At 34.7% G+C, this 17,087-nt stretch overlaps 2 protein-coding genes and 1 long non-coding RNA gene across 6 annotated transcripts; 1 reads left to right on the top strand and 2 right to left on the bottom strand.

Annotated features, from left to right (window-relative positions):
- The first annotated feature begins 1,154 nt into the window (after positions 1–1,154).
- LOC128127542 (TMV resistance protein N-like) lies at positions 1,155–4,161 on the top strand. Its single transcript, XM_052766087.1, has 4 exons — positions 1,155–2,042; positions 2,126–2,695; positions 3,470–3,545; positions 3,640–4,161. Exons 1-4 carry the CDS (start codon positions 1,179–1,181, stop codon positions 3,777–3,779), a joined length of 1,650 nt encoding a protein of 549 aa, XP_052622047.1. The 5' UTR covers positions 1,155–1,178; the 3' UTR covers positions 3,780–4,161.
- A 153-nt stretch (positions 4,162–4,314) lies between these two features.
- On the bottom strand, positions 4,315–7,692 carry LOC111897154 (uncharacterized). Of its 3 annotated transcripts, XR_008225421.1 has the most exons (12): positions 7,179–7,692; positions 6,876–6,947; positions 6,642–6,801; positions 6,369–6,550; positions 6,250–6,287; positions 6,020–6,162; positions 5,813–5,926; positions 5,565–5,703; positions 5,434–5,480; positions 5,268–5,338; positions 5,112–5,165; positions 4,315–4,527 (listed from the first exon to the last, which is right to left on the bottom strand). It is a non-coding gene; the product is annotated as an uncharacterized LOC111897154 (long non-coding RNA). The 3 variants fall into 3 exon arrangements; XR_008225420.1 differs by lacking the exon at positions 6,876–6,947 and having other exon boundaries at positions 7,179–7,689; XR_008225422.1 differs by lacking the exon at positions 6,876–6,947 and having other exon boundaries at positions 6,020–6,091; positions 7,179–7,689.
- Positions 7,693–10,531: 2,839 nt separating this feature from the next.
- Positions 10,532–15,326, bottom strand: LOC111916984 (receptor-like protein EIX2). 2 transcript variants are annotated; one of them, XM_052766085.1, is made up of 2 exons: positions 14,222–15,326; positions 10,532–14,064 (listed from the first exon to the last, which is right to left on the bottom strand). In XM_052766085.1, exon 2 carries the CDS (start codon positions 13,825–13,827, stop codon positions 10,690–10,692), a length of 3,138 nt encoding a protein of 1,045 aa, XP_052622045.1. In that variant the 5' UTR covers positions 13,828–14,064; positions 14,222–15,326; the 3' UTR covers positions 10,532–10,689. The 2 variants fall into 2 exon arrangements, with proteins under 2 accessions (XP_052622045.1, XP_023768398.2); XM_023912630.2 differs by lacking the exon at positions 14,222–15,326 and having other exon boundaries at positions 10,532–13,317; positions 13,389–13,527.
- Positions 15,327–17,087: the final 1,761 nt, after the last annotated feature.

Genomic DNA, 17,087 nt, shown 5'->3' with positions numbered 1-17,087 from the left:
TGAGCTTAAGTACCTAACCTCATCAAACTACGTTATTTTGCATTAAATTTTCATTGCAATCATCCAAGGTTCTTAAAGTTCATCCCTAAACTTGATTTACTTCAAAAAATTTTGGAAATTCATCATTATATTTCTCCTATATCTTTTCATTTGTAGCGGTAGTATATGAAGCCCATCAGGTGGTATTCGATAGAAAAAACGTGATGTAAAAGAAAGATATATTCTTGAAAGTCCAAAGATTTTGGAAGTAATCAAGTTATGGGGTTGAAGTTTAAGAACCTTAGGAAATTACAATGTAAATATGATACAAACCGATGTAGTATTATGGAGTTAGGTACCTAAGCTTATATAAGGTTGTTAGGTATATTCACTTTACCCATATATATATATATATATATATATATATATATATATATATATATATATATATATATATATATATATATATATATATATATATATATATATAACCCTCTTTATTTGGGCGCTGATAAACATGACCGAAACGACCAGTTGTATCATAGTTCCGTCATTAGATGGTCGGAAGCGTTCCAATAATCGATTCTTCAATTCCGTCATACTTATAATGTTTGTCGAACCCTACTTACCAAAATTAAATTGATAACTATTAAGGAAATACTAATCTTAATTAAATATAAAAGGTAACCCTCTTCATTTGTGGTGGTGATAAACACGACCAAAACATATCAAAGGCTTGTTAAAAAAGATCCACATTATGTAAGGTAGGAATCTCCCTTCGTCAAGTTAGAAGTGTTCATGATTCAGGTCAACTATAACCTGTCCAGTTCATTTGTTAAACTGGTTATTTGGATTGTGTTGTTCTTTGATTTTCGGGTGAAACCAAATAAATAGCTTGTCGGATGTTTTAGTCCCAGTTTTATATATTTTCAATGGGAAGTGATTCGCACCCAACAATTTTTCTCCATACATAACAATTTATGTTTTATGGAGTTGTCGAATGTTTTTGTATGGAAATTTTTTGTTGTGTATGAATCAGTACCCATTTTTAATAGGGCCGGCCGAAGCCCAAACTTTTGCAAATAGTATAATTTTTTTAGTATATATTTCATATGTTTTGGCTTGTTTCATGTGTATATATTTTTTAATTTACTTTAAGCTCTTATTACCTTGATATACTTTGACTTGTTTGCACTTGTATGGAACAGCATCTTCCAAATCTGAAGATCTTGGAACTTGTTAGATTGAATAACCTAATCATGACACCAGATTTTGATAGAATTCCAAATCTTGAAAGACTCATTCTTCGTGGATGCCAGCGTTTAAAAAAGATTCATCCATCGATTGGAAACTTGGAAAGGCTCATTTTCCTATCTATAGAGTTTTGTTCTGGTCTTAAGATATTTCCACCGATTAAGCGACTAAAGAAACTCGAGACCCTTTCATTATCAGATTGCCCCAAACTTTTTAAGCTCTTGGGGATCCAACAGAAAATGAACGGTCTACTGCATCTTCATTCAAATATTAGTGGGAAAGAAGTTGCATCCTACAAAAAGTATTCTTCAAACTTTGTCGTTACTTGTTGGACGTGTGGTGACACAAAAATTAGAAACCCAGCAGAGGACCTGATTGATGTAGAAGAATGTTGTTTAGAGGAGCCTTGTTTACCTCGCAACAACAATACAGTGTTACGGTTTTTTCCCAGAGGCTTAAGAAAGTTAAATCTCCGGTACTGCAGTCTGGGAGATAAAGACATTGACTCTGCTGTTTGGGAGTTTCCCAACTTGGAAGAACTCAATCTAAAAGGAAATAAGTTTTCAAGATTAAATTTTAGTCGATGGCGACTTCCTCAGCTCAAATGGCTGGACGTGTCATGGTGCCAATTACTTGTAGAATTGTGGGATCTGCCATCAAGTATAGCTGTTGTTATAGCGGATAATTGTTGGTCACTTGAAAGCTTTGGAGATATTTCAAACTGTAAGTGGTTGTGGAAAGTCTCATTGTGTGGGTACAACAAACTTGGTCCACTTGTTGGTGACATATTACTAGACTCCATGCTCCAGGTTTACTTTACCTTTACGTTTGGAATTTCACTCTTTATATAAAATCCAAAAAGCAGAATAATTGAACGTGTTTTCCATGGCAGGGAAATGCTCTTGAAGATCACTTTATCAGTGTCAATCTTGGATATAAGATGATTCCAAGGGGGTTTGTTGGTAGGCTGTTTAAGGGGACAACATTTACATTGCGTCTTCCATATGATTGGTACAAAGACTTTTGTGGGTTCTTAATATGCATTGTTACCAAAGCAAGACATCCGCGAATAAATATAATCATCAGGCAGGATGTGGATGAAGATATTCTCTCCGTGCTTTGGCAAGAGTCTAGTGAAGCACCAGCAGATCCTAAATATGATGGAAGTGGGTCAATCATAGGATATGTTTCCTTTAGTTCACTGAGGCACACAACATTATTGAATTCTTCATACAATATGATATCATTTTCCATAGACGGAGGGCATCTGAGTGGCTTAGCAGCTAACAGTTATGTTGGAGGTGAGCTCATTCCTTGGGGAAGTAAAGGGGATGAGGTGAAAACAACAAATTGCTCAGAATTTTGGGACAAGGAAAATGAAGATGGTTCAAACACATTTAAAATCCGACAACATGATTCAAAGTCTTCTGTTGAGATCTTATGGCGGCCTTACTACACACAGGTCTGTGGACTTAACTCACTTTCTGAAACTTCTTCTTTTGCATGTTCTCATTTGATAGTCAGTGGTAACGTGTGTTTTTGAAAACCAAAGTCGATCTACAAAATAATATTTCCATCTGTCTCCAACTTTCAAATCCAACCAACCAACCAAACACATTATAGATTCCAAATCTTACCAACTGTCGGTTTTTCCAAACAAATATGTTTTTTTTTTCTTGGACACCCACTAAAGTCCATTCATTTGAATCTGGTTTGTAAATCTTTCAAAGGATTTGACATGTATATATGGTAAATGACAAAATTGCTCTTCTTTCGTAATTATCTTATCTGTTTCACTAATCATTTTAGATAATTATAAAAATTGTTAAATTACTTTCCTGAAAATTGATTTTTTTTTTTACACAAACTGCATAAATACTTCAAAAAAATAAAAGAAATGATTCTTGTCACATATCATTCCAACATATAATACTTTTGTGAATTAATTCTCTACATATTCAATGGGATATTTCATAAAAAAGATTGTTGGCTCGTGGAATCATATACCTGTGGTCCAAAAAATGAAGTAAGAAATTAGGAAAGGTAAAATAAAATTGCTGCTGAACCTAGCTAGCTATTACAGATGAGAACATGGATATGTTGTCTATATCTGCAGAAGAAAGCCTAAAACCATGCTGCAAAAATAAAACCAAACTTACTCTTTTTAGCCTCGTTTAAATTAATTCTGGAGAATAACTTTCATAGTTGGTTGTTATTACTTTGTATTCAATTGCAGAAAGTGGTTGTCAAAGTGAATGTACACGATGATAAAGGAAAGCGGAAGGTTTTGAAGGCAGTTTCCACCCTTTCAGGTTAATAATATATTGTGTTTGTTTTTGTTTTCCTTCTATTTTCACGTGAAACCATATGTTTGACTAAAGCTCGTTTTGAAATATATACATACAGGGGTCGAGTCCATAGCTTTCAGCATGAAAGAGAAGACACTGACTGTCACTGGGGACGTTGATCCAGTTTTTATCGTCGGAAAACTGAAAAAGTATTGCCACACAGAGATAGTGACCATTGGAACAGCCAAAGGTTGGTAGAAGCTTTCAGCAGGACCTTCAATCCTGAAATCGTACAAGAGTGTCACAATGATTGTGTTATATCTGAGCTCTTAGACTTGAGGGAGTGATGTCAGCAATACCCACTACAAAAAATATGTCAATTAGTGACCAAAACGAAATGGTCACTAACAATAGAATGAGTCGTCACTAAATGATTTAGTGACCAAAATTTCGGTCGTCACTTTTCGTCACTATAGGTCGGTCACAAAACCGATTTAGTGACCAGATATAAATGTGGTCACTAAACAGTGACTAAAATATAGTCGTCACTAAATCTGTGACGACCCGCTTCGTCACTAAATGTTGTCACTAATCAATGAAAGTCGTCCCTATTTTATCTACTTAGTGTCCAATAAAAGTCGTCACTGTTTTATCTGATTAGTGACCATAGAAAGTGGTCACTGGTTTATCTAATTAGTGACTATAACTGGTCGTCACTGATTTAGCCTTTTAGACAAAAAAGGGTCAATAATTAAGAAATTTTGAAATATTAAATGTCATTTTTAAAACGAAATATAATAATATCCAATTAGACAAAAGAAAAGGCAAATGCTATAAATGTTTATAATACAACAATAACCAAATAAATCTTCATATAAGAACGGATGATTTCCCACCTAAATTATACATGAAATTATAGAGCTACTAACACTACAAAAGCAAAATAGAAGTAATCAAATGAAAAGTTCCATTTGTTGGGCATCCTTATGGAATACTTTTCAGACTCCTGCAAAATACAATGATAAAATGGTCATTTACCAAATAGAATGGTCAAATAGTCATTCATTAAATAGAAGGGTAAAATGGTCATGTAGTCAAAGGAGAGTAGGATATTGTTTCTTTTGTTGGTAAGCATTGTTTCTAAATAGAAGGGTAAAATGATCATTTTCTCAAACAAGAGTAAGATACTATTTCTTTTGTGAGTAATCATTGTTTCTAAATAGAAGGGTTAAACGATCATTTAATCTAACAAAATTAAGATACTGTTTCCTTGTTAGCAAGCATTGTTTTTAAATAGAAAGGTAAAATGATCATTGGCCAAAGAGAAGGGTAAAATGACCATTTACTCAAGAAAGAGTTAGACACTACTTCTTTGTTAACAAGAATCATTTCTAATTAGATGGGTAAAATGGTCATTTACTCGGATTCAGATAGTTTATTCTAGTACTAGATACCCATACACGACTTCATGGGAAAAAATCTAGTAAGCTATCTATATATGTGTCTCTTTTCTACTTAATACAAAAAGTCAAGGAAAAGAAAAGAGTAAAATGATCATATTAGATGGTAGTAGGAATAGAGGGTTGTTACCTTCATATAAGGTAATGCATTATAGATCATAGCAATTTCACTGAGATGCTATACCTACACTCACACAACCAAAAGTTACAATTTTTATAAAAGAGAGTAGAAAAATAATGAGAAACAAAATCTTGAACCTAGTTGACCAAAGAATGAAGGTCAAACCTGAGCCATAAAAGCCAGTATGGAGTAGAACCAAATGTCTCCTTTGTCCCAAAGAAAGAGTATCTAATAATCTAATTATCAACACCATAAATAATATATGGTTACAAAGTAATGAAATCATTTATTTTTTTTTCTTCCATTTCTTCAAGCTCAAATATTTTTTTACCTCAATAGGATATAAGCCAAAGAGCTAACAATAGGATGTGTTTGAACCTGTCACAATCAAGTTTTTTTTTTATCTTAGTAAAATTGTAATAAAACTAAAAATTTATTAACTAAAAGGAAGAAAGCTCTAACCTCAGGAAAACTATAAAGGATTCCCCACTACATACAATCTTGAACTTATTTGAGGCAATGTTGCTGAAATTGGGAGTGGACACAAATTTTGTGATTCTTCTGAGAGGGAGGTATTTTTTCCGATATTGTAGTTAGGCACCTGATAATGATAATGATAATGATAATGATAATAATAATAATAATAATAATAATAATAATAATAATAATCAATAATTGTTCTTTAATGTTGTTATTATATCTTGATTTACCTTTTCTTGTAGAGTTCTACATATGTGTTCTCTTGCAGAAAGACGGAGTTGCACAGACTGAAGATTATCCTGCAACTTTTTGGTTTCTTTCTCATCATGTTTTGCTTTCTCAGTCTATTTTTTAAGAAAATAAACAACAAATAATTAATTTAATTATATAAGAAAACAATATAATAAATAAATGAAAGTATTTTGCTAATTAATTACCAGTTGTTTGTACTTGAATAGCTCAGTGACATTAGGTTGTTTTCTAGCTGGTCATATTCAACACCTCTCACTCTGCATGCAAAATTCAGGGAACAAATTATTTCTCCCAAATCCGATGAAAATCAATGTCATACAATCACCTCCTGCAAGAAAATATCAATCTACTTTTACTAATTTATTTATTGTAGTATTGTAATTTTATCACAACATTATGTACAAAGAAAGCTCACCTAGAGAGCTCTGAAGATTATGGGTAAGCTTTGAGTTCCTGATTTGGTCAAAAAGAAGATTGAAATAAGAAGTAAATAAATAAATAAATAATCTAAGATGGGGTAGATGAGAGACATACCTGTAAGGAATGTGAGAAATCTTTGATGCAAGAGCTGAAATCACATCTCCTAAAGCTGAAAGTGATTTATTTATGAATTCGGATTCCTTCAATCTTCTCCACATGTTCACTTCCCACCAAATTAAATAACCACGAACTGTCCATTCACCAAATTCTCCCCACGAACTGTCACTCTCAATAAGCTACACAACAATATTTTCCATAAAGATTCCACCTTGATTTTATATTCACAACTACAATGCTATAACTGAACACACACGCACACACACTTACCAGTGAGATTGGCTACTTAGCTCATTGGCATTGGTAGATCCAACAGATCTGACACGACTCCCGCTTTTGAGCAGTTCCCATACTTCATGTCTTGTACACAGGGACCTCTGAGAGTCCAGGAACTTTTTGTGTTCCTTCAGCTGATTGCTTAATTTCCAACCTGGATTTGTATGTTTATGAATAGATGTAGAAAACTAAGTAAAATGGTGTATGTCAAGATTCAAGAAAGCTTACATTTGTTTCCTACATCCATATTCAAAATCATTAGGACACAAGAATATTTTTAACACATTTATCCCTTAATCCCTGCCCTCCATACATGAAAACTTCATTAAGACATTAACTTCCAATTTCCTTTATGATACTTGTAAATTGTTGATTCTGATGATTTATTCCATAAACAAACACTCTACGGAGCCAAGTCTAGGGTTTTGATATCACAACAGAGAAGTATACCCTATTTGACCTCCTCAGAAAAGCAATCAAAGAATTAAATAATAGCAAATGCAGGAGAATATAATTGAGCTAATTAATTACCATTGAGTGTACATATCCAGAACAACGATCTTATCACCGACGACATTAACGATTGGCCAAAATGTATCCTTATCAACCTCGGTAATCTAACCTACAACGACCGTTGGACCGGACATCTCTAAGCGAGATCTCACCTTCACCAAAGACCTCAAGTATTTTTTGGTTTTACTATCGACTGACTTGGTTGAAGCAACGGATCGCTGAACGTCTCTGCCGATGGTAAATTGTTTAGTCGGCCGTAATGACTGTGATCCAGTTGATGGCGGCGACAGAATCGGCCGGCAAACATGATGAATTTGTAACGCCATTGTAGCGAATGAGGGCGCTTATCTCGGAGTATCTGAATGCTTGGAGAGAGATGTGATGGAGCGACGATGGACTGGCGGCGACGGACAGGCGGCGATGGACCAGCGACAATGGTCCAACAATGATAGGTCGGCGCGATGTTGTCAAACTGGAGATTATTGTGTATCAATTTAGGGCAAAAGAGATGTGCTGAGTCGATTTAGGGCATAGTAATCTTTATTGGTAGTCAAAATTAGTCAACCTTGTTTATCCCCCTTACTAAACCAATTAATCGTATTTATAAAAATTATCTGTGTAATTATAATTTGGTCAAAATTAGTCAAGTGTCCTTATTTACTGCTTTATAGTCACTAATTGTTTTTTTCTTATAATCCATCAGTGACCACTATTGGGTGGTCACTAATTGTTTTTCCCCATTTTAAAGAGTAAACGTGTAGTTTTAAATAAGAATAGGTAGTGACCATTATTTTTGGTCACTAAACCTCCAATGCAGTGACCACTTTTTTTGTCACTAAATTTCTAACATATTGACCATTATTCTTAGTCACTATATAGTTAACATAGTGACAATTATTTTTAGTCACGAAATAGCTGTTATGATATGAAACAAAAGCAGTTTAATTTTTTCGCGTTTTAGTGACCGAGTTAGTGACCATCACGTATTATTCGTTATTAAATTTGTAGGATTACCAAAATTTAGTGACCACTTAATTTCTAGTGACTTAAAGATGCTTTTAGTGACCAAATTTCAGGTCGTCACTAAAAATTAGTCACTAATAAGGTATTTTCTTGTAGTGACCACACTCTACCTCATTTTGCCATAAATTAAAATTCAAACAAAAAAAGTTGCAACAGATTAATTGCTCAGAATACAACTTATTCAGGGGTTTCGTCATACATCATTATAAACATTAAATGACATTTCCGTATGCACGTCTCCCACTTTCACCCTCATCTTGTAATTAAAACTATGGGTTGATTTTTTTTCCTCAAGATAATATTACAACATTCATGTTTCTTTATATATTAAACATGTTTTTATATTTACTTCAATACTTGTATGCTTATTCCATTTACTATTGGGGAATTTCGAAAATTTGGTTATAAGAAATCTGGATCACAAACAGGAATTGTGTTATACACTTTCCTTGTTTGATATTTTGACCCTAATTGCCTTGGGTATCACAAAATCCAAACTAGGATAATTCCTGAAAAATGGTTATGATTTTAGGCACAAAACACAGAATCAATTTTGATAGAGAATGAAGAAGAAATCGATTTCCGTTTTTCTGTGTTTCAATGAAGTCGTTGTGTTTCCCGGACTTATCCACACAACGGATAAAACGAGAACAGTTTTCAACTTTCAGACTTGACACAGTAGATCAGGGTTCGGTACTAACAATATTTAGTAAATACAAGTGTGCACTCCCATACCTCCTAACTTGTATTATAACTAAAACACTTTTCTTAAAACACTTGTTAAATCCATTACACTAAAATATATTTGGTGATTAAATCACCAACATTTACGAAAAAAAAGCTACAAATTTCTTTATTTGTGTAAATGAAAAATTTGACAAATAGGTTGTTTCCCTCGATAATAAATTAATAAAAAGATAATATAAAACGTTATCTTAAGCTATATTATAAACATAGAAAGTACAGTTAGCTCAAGCAATATTTCTCCCACAAGTTTATTGCTTGAAAGGTCCATGTTCAAACTATATGCCAACTTCTTCCATTTTCTTGATCAACACTTTTCATGATATTAATTCTTGAAAACTAGTTGTGAGCATAGCATTAAGATCTTTACCGGACAATTCAAATTTGCTACTATTGAAGAAGCAATTGTCTTTGTAAAATTTTGAACAGAAACTGTTTACAAGGAAGGACGGTTAAAGGGGTAGCACTCAAAAGTAACTCACTTCATGCCTCAAAAGATGATAAATATGAATCATATGTGACGAGAAAATTGAGTAAAATGATGAGATGGTTCAAAAGAAACAAGGAAGCAAGATAGTAGAGATGAACAACAACTTTATCAAACAAAAGACTATGCATGCTTCAATGACTCATTACTTACATCTAAAAGCAGTCAACAAAAAGGATACCAAGCCTGTGTACATTGACAAACTAAATGTCCATTCTCTTAAAAGAAGTTTTCAATCAAATATTCATTATATCATTGACATGGACTCATGAGTCATGTCAATCTATGCACATTGACAAACTAAAAAGGAACATCAAGAAATTGCTCAAATACACATCAAGGGCTTGAACACCCGATGAAATGGTAATAACACAACTATCTTAGTCAAATCAAAAAAAATATAGGAGATGAAAAAAAAAACTCAAGCAATATGTTCGGGTTTATTTTCACTGCACAAACAGGTTAAATTCAGAGGAAAAGTACAAGGATATTTGCGGAAATATATTTGACTAAATGTTATAAAATCTACCTCTTCTTTCGTAAGAATCGTTCATGCACAAACTCCTACCTATTCGTATCAATCATGCAGGACAAAAACAAGAGGTGAAATATTACAAAGATGTTAAAAATCAGAAATTACAGATAGATGGAAAATTTATAAGGAAAAAGAGCTAGATACATACAAACAAAAAAAGGATGACATTTTACATACCGATTAACCTTTCATCTAATCTCATAACTTTCATGCAAACTCATGAGAGCAGTAGAACCAAATAATCAACCAAGACCACTACCATTGCGTATTCATACAAGCAGACCTTAATCTTTTATAAATACCAAATCCAACAAAAAATTTCCACCTTTCACCCACACATCCTTCTTCACTAGAAAAACTAGAAAATTTACAAATGAAGAAATAAATAATGAGTAGATTACTTGGTTCTTACTTATCTGGACCAATGTGGATGAAAGTTGATGGATCAACAGCATGTCAAGGGCAAGAGCAGCAACAGAAGGTCGGAAGCAAGATAGCAGAATTAAAAGGAAAAAAAAAAATCCTACAACTCAAATCCATAGTAGTCTAATCTACAACTTGATCATGTATAAATACCCAATACAATATAAATTTTGTAAATTGCCACCTCTAAACAACACCATATATATTACAAAAGTCATACAAAAAACTATTATATAATAATAAGCACAATAGCATTTCTAAAAAGAAAAACAATCATTGATAATATATACTGGAGACCTACTTGCATTCCAGAGGATCTATGCAGCTTCTCTTCCTCTCCTGATTTTGGAAACTCTTACCATGACTGCAACATATATCTTGTCTACCATTACCTCAGCAAACATGAAAAGCTTCTGTCTCCACTGCTTCTTGAACAACAGAACTCCAATAACACCCCAAAACCCTATTACAAAACCACTCATTATGTCCCCGTAAAACAACCATACCTTCATCCACTCATCAGTTGCTTTGTGTTTCTTCTTGCTTCTTGTTGTTGTTGGATCTTGATGATTTGAGCAAGTGTTTGGCAATGGAGGCCCACATAGATGTTTGTTCCCAGCATATATTGAAGGATCATTAAGCGTTTGCAGTTGATTTCCTGTTGGAATTTGTCCCGACAAGTTGTTGTGTGACAAATTCAAATGGCTCAAAAAAGTCAAAGCTGCCATGCTTGAAGGGATCCTCCCACTCAACTCGTTTTTTGAGAAATCAAGAGAAAATAACTCTGTCATGTTTCCAATGTTGTGTGGAATCTCCCCACTGAGATGATTATTAGACAAATTGAGACCCACCAACTTAGAAAGCGCAGTTAGCTCGACCGGTATTTCTCCCACAAGCTTATTGCTTGAAACATCCATGTTATAAACCATACCCCAAATTGTTGTATATTCAAGATCAACACCTTTCATGCCCTGAATCACATTCTTATCATAATCGGAAGCGGAATGATACAAAGGTATTGAGTGACTCTCAACCATGCCATTTAACTTTCCTACACAACGGGGGATGGTCCCTGTTAAGTTGTTGTATGCAAGATCCAAAATTTGAAGAGTTGAAATTTTGCACAGAGATCGAGGAATTCTACCGGTGAAGTTGTTTTTGTGTAACCTCAAAACTACCAAATCTATAAATTTTTCTCCAATCCATTTTGGTATATTTCCAGAGAACTTATTATCACCCAAATCTAAGACTTGCAAAAGTTGTAGATTTGCCAATTCTCGTGGAAGTTCACCAATAAAGTTATTGTCATTCAAACTTAACCAAAATAATGATGAATTAAGAGCTATTGAACTTGGAATGACACCAGAGAGCCGATTTGAGCTTAATATCATGTTAGTCAAATCCTTCAGATTCCCCAAACAGTTGGGAATTTTCCCACTTAACATATTTTTGGAAAGATCAAGTCCTACTAAATATGTTCTTCTGCACAATGACCTTGGAATCGACCCATTGAAAAGGTTATATTCCAGAAGTAATGCGGGCTCAGGAGAATATGTATACACTTTATCATTTCCACCATTGGGAAGGTTTGTCAGAGGTCCACTGAATTTGTTGTGAGAGAGATCTAAGACAGGAATGATGGGCATCTTCCGCAACCATGTGGGCAGAGGTCCTGAAAGTGTAGCATTTGACAACACTAAGATTTGAAGCTTCCGTTGTTTTCGAAGCCACTGTGGGAATCCATTACCGATATTGCAAGAACTGAGATTAAGAGATTTTAATTGGAATGGAGGTATCCACCCACGTGAAACATTGAATGTCAACTTAGTGTTAGAAGAAGCATCCAAGTCCTTCAACATGGAAAGGTTGGCAAAATAGGCTTCGGTAACTACTCCTTCTAAAGAATTGTTGGAGAGAACGAGAGAACGGAGTTTGGCAAGTTTCCCTATTGAAAGTGGAATAGACCCATTTAACAAATTAGAACTTAGATTCAAATCTGTTAAAGCTGCTAATTTTCCAAGGGACTTTGGAATTGAACCAGTCAATTGGTTAGAAGAAAGGTCAAGTTTGGTAAGGTTACCAGGGAACTCTGGAACAGGACCAGTCAAGTGATTTTGAGATAGATCTAGCACTTCTAAAAATCTTAATCTACTCAGAGATTCAGGGATTGAACCAACCAGTCTGTTGTACGATAGATCAAGAACTCTTAAATTCGCCAAAGAATCCTGGGAGCATTCTGATGTGTTTTTTGGTGAGTCAATCATTTCCATACCAAATTCATTATTTGTCACTCTCAACTGTTGCAGGTGGCACTGTCTCCAGATTCCAACATGCTCAATCTGCTTAAACATGTTATAAGAAAGATGAAGCTCTAGAAGTTTAGGCATAATAGGAAGGGATGAATTCAACATGGTATCCGAAAGGTCAAGGACTCTTAGGGAGCTCATGTTAGTCAAAAAGGACAGAAATATGCCTCCAAGTGGATTATAGCTAAGATCGAGGTGTTGGATGTTAGAAAGTGTACTGAAATTAAGACGAGGGGAAGATAGATGTGTCCTATCAAGCCCACAATCAAACAAATGCAGCTCTGATAGAGAAGGGATCATGCTTAGTAGGTCTGGAAAGTTCCATGCCAAACTAAGATTAAAGACGGAAAGATCGAGGAATGTGAGGGAGGTCATGTTTTGAAAAAAGGTGGGTAGTGGACCTTCGAAAGAATTGAAGCCAAGATCGAGGTGTTTGATTTTGGGAAGTATTCTACTCAAATTAAGAAAAGCACCAAGGTCAACATTGGAAAGTAGACAATTCGACAAACTTAACTCTTTCAACAAGGGAGTCATGTGAAGCAAAGTTTGATCCCAGTTTTGTGCTCCACTAAGATCCACTGAACTCAAGTCGAGAAGCTCGAGTGACGGAAGGCGAGAAATCCATGCAATTTCATCTGCCTTTAAAAAGTTTGAACCGAGATTAAGAACCTTTAAATTAGAAAGATTTCCAATTTGAGGAGGAATAATACCTTCAAAACCAGCATCAAATAGATTGAGGTAGGTCAGCTGTTTCAAGGATCCAATGAACTCAGGGATCAGACTTCCTAGAAAAAAACCATTCCCACTCAAGTCAAGGTATTTGAGATGCCTCAACTCTGCCAAAGAAGAGCTCACCTTATTACGAGGAAAGAAGTCATAGTAGGAATCTGCATTAAGTTTAAGGCGTTGAACATTTCCGGTCACACCATCACACTGGATTCCTTCCCACATGCAACACTCATTCCCAACCCATGATGACAACATTTCAAAAGGATCTTGGATACTGTGTTTGAAGTTGAGAAGAGCAAGTCGTTCGTGCTCAGAGCAGATGACGCTAACATTTCCAATCCCCAAACAAGTATATGTGGTTGCAAACAAAAAAACACATACGAAAATGAGATGGAGCCCCAAACCCCTCCGATTTTCCATTATGAACCCTAACTCAATTTTAGTTTAGAAGAAAGTTTAAACTGAAAGATGAGTTGTGATGATGTAAGAATGGATTATTATGATCAAGTAACGAGTACATTTATAAAGACATAAATGAAGAATAACTTGTTGCAGTATTAGAAGACTGAGTCAATGGAGAATCTGTATCCACAACTCAAATGAAAATTTGGCCGGCCAACTCTTTTTAAAATAAAGGATAAATTATAGAAATCGTCCCTGCAGTTATATGAAAATTTTGGATTAGGTCCCTAAAAGATTTTTAGTGCTGATTTCATTCCTAGGTCTTCAATTCATTTTGAGTTAAGTCACCTATTATTAACACCGTTTAGTTCATAAATGTTAAAAGTATGTGAATTTACTTATATAGCCTTACCTCTCCTCCACATCTTCATATCCACCGGATGAATGCAAATCGATCCCAAGCATTGGACCTGCAAATCAATTCCAAATGAAAAGCTCAATAATATCCCTTATAAAATATGCAAATTGATACCAATTGCCAAGCATCAGACCTACATATTAGCCTTTCAAAAACCTGCACATTCATGACAATCTTCAAATCGATTCTATAAACCAAATATTAACCCCATTACTCCTCTACCCAACCCACCCCTCACCATCTTCTTCTCCGGGAAACCACCCACAAGACCACAACTTCATCTTCTCCAGGAAATCCATCAATATTCATCTTACATGCAGTCCATAAATCTTCAAAAGGTTTTGGCGTCACTCTTTTTGTGTTACTTTCTAATACAAACCATTAACAAAAGACCCATATGCATTTCATGAACAAAAATTCCAAATAAATGAATACCCTTGTTTTTGGTTCCTTCCTGATACGAGCTTTGGCGCACCATCCGCTGTGGTCGAAATTTTAGAACCTGGATTGGGGAATGGGGTTTTTGGGCTGTGCAAATCGATGAATAAAAAACGCAAGTACACTCGTTTAACCAAAAAAATAATAATTCCTGAACAAGAAATCCAGAAATCGATTGCGCACCCTAGATATCAATGAACAAGAAACCAAAAAAAAAAATCATAAATTGATTTACAAAAAACCACAACAACTTTAATGGCTTCGACGCGTTCGTCTTCTACCTCCAGATATCCGCAAATAGAGAAGAACGAGAGGGAACAGAAGGAATAGAACTACCTGGTAAGGGTGCTTAGGTTAGGGGTTGAGTGGGGTGGTGAGTGACGACAGAGGGTCGATGTTGTAGTGACAGACAATGTGATGGGTGTGAGAAACCGACGACAAGAGATCTAAAAGGGCTGGTGGCCGGACATCAAGGGTGAAATAGTAATTTAAAAGTATTTAACGGAAGAAAATAAACAATGTTAATGATTGGGACTTGATTCAAAATAAATTAAAACCCTAGGGATCAAATCAGCAATAAAAATCTTTCAAGGACCCAATCCAAAATTATTGTATAACCACAGGTACTATTTCTGTAATTTACCCTAAAATAAAAAATGAAAAGAATAATTTAGAAAAAAAAAATTAATAATATGTTACGGACAATTTAATCATATAATATTTGTTAGGGAGCATAGCCTAACCAAAACCAAATCAAATCATAACGGCGGTTGGTTACAATTGAAAACACTGTAGTTGATTAAAAAATAGCAGTGATCATTTTTGTAATTTACTCTAAAAAATTGTTCAAGATATTTAACCAAGATGTTCAACGTAGACCTCACATTTGAGACATCAGTCTCTCCAAATCACATGCAACATTCACTTTGTTTATTTGTCTCATTTGGTTATTTTATTTGTCTTATTTTATAATATGAAAACAATAATTTTAATTTATCACACTAAAGTTACAAGTTACAAACTAATGAGTACATCAATCAAACATTGTGATGGGAGACTTGAAAGTCAATGGGAATTTTGTATCCATATGCATTTGGCCTTTATCTATATTTATTTTTCCAATGACAAACGTAATATACATGGAAGTTGACGTTTGATTTGTATCCACAAAATTAATTTTTTTTTTTGGCCATTGGCTATTTTTCTTTTCATGTGGATGAAAAAACTATATCGTAATCTAATACTTGCAATAATCTCTTGAATCACATTATTTAAAAACTATAGTATTATTTTTATATATTGAAATGCATAAACCTGTATGAATTTAGAAAAGATATATTATTATTTTAATAGATTTAAGTCGGAAATGATACACAGAACTCGTGAATTTGTTCACAGGAAAATGATACATAAGAGATCCAAGTAGTTTCTTTGTATGCCCCGCATGACTTTAAAGTCAACATCGAAGTCAATGGACAATTTGTATCAACAATCGTGTATTCTTTTGGTCTTTGTTCCTTTTTAATTTTCTCTTAATTAAAATAAGTATCTATATTAATATCTATATCTATATCTTTATCTATTAGGGTTTAAGTTCCAAAGGTGGAGACTTTATGAGCAAAAGGGACTTCATGGACCTAGATCTGTCCCATTTCAGTGATATATGTGTTGCAGATCCATAAAAATCGCAACTTGGTCGTCATTATGGAGTCATGCTTGAGTTATGGGCTTTAAAGTATTGGAAATGGAATGATTTGGGTGTTGGTGACTTTTACAGCCATGGAAAGGCTTAAAGTCACCGACTTTATGGATTAAGAGGCTTAGGGACAGTCAGATCTGAAAGTTAGACGTGTGTCTTAACCGTTTAAGACCCAAAATCAAAGGAGTATGAAACTGGGACTTACGCGGGGCGTAATCCCAGTATGCGCAACGTAGGGGGTCACGTTCCCCGATTCTGTGAGGTGGCCGGGTACACCCAGCTTACAGGTTTGGCACGCGCAGCGTAACCCGGAGAGTTGACTTTTGTTGACTTTTAGGGTTTAGTCAATGTTTGGGTCTTTGAGCCATGAGAGGGGTAAAATGGTCTTTTAACCTTCTAGGAGAACTTAGAGAGGGATTAGTCTAGCCTTGAGAGTTGTATTGATTAGAGTAATGATTCCATGTAATTAGGGGGAGGCTAGACCAGTATTACCGAGTTCAAGATTTACCGAGTTACCTGAGGTGAGTCTTCTCACTGTACTTTACCTAGAGTGGTAATTAGAGCTATGTGACAGAGTATCTTGTATGCTATCTATATGATATGATTTTATATGATTTGTGTTATGTATGATCCAGAGTTTACAGAGTTAGGACCAGAAGGTCCACAGAGTTAGGGCCAGAGGGCCCACTGAGTTATAGGACTGGAGGGTCCCACTGAGACATA

The sequence above is a fragment of the Lactuca sativa genome, chromosome 8 (assembly GCF_002870075.4).
Source record: "Lactuca sativa cultivar Salinas chromosome 8, Lsat_Salinas_v11, whole genome shotgun sequence".
NCBI lineage: Eukaryota > Viridiplantae > Streptophyta > Magnoliopsida > Asterales > Asteraceae > Lactuca > Lactuca sativa.
The sequence above is the reverse complement of the archived record's forward strand: the minus strand, read 5'-3'. Positions and strand labels throughout refer to the sequence as shown.

Bases quoted from the DNA above. Each gene is read 5' to 3' on its own strand.
- LOC128127542 (XM_052766087.1), top strand. From the start codon at position 1,179: ATGGAACAGCATCTTCCAAATCTGAAGATCTTGGAACTTGTTAGATTG. The intron at 2,043-2,125 runs GTTTACTTTACC...TTTCCATGGCAG, and splicing joins TACTAGACTCCATGCTCCAG to GGAAATGCTCTTGAAGATCA. The intron at 2,696-3,469 runs GTCTGTGGACTT...ATTCAATTGCAG, and splicing joins GGCGGCCTTACTACACACAG to AAAGTGGTTGTCAAAGTGAA.
- LOC111916984 (XM_052766085.1), bottom strand. From the start codon at position 13,827: ATGGAAAATCGGAGGGGTTTGGGGCTCCATCTCATTTTCGTATGTGTT.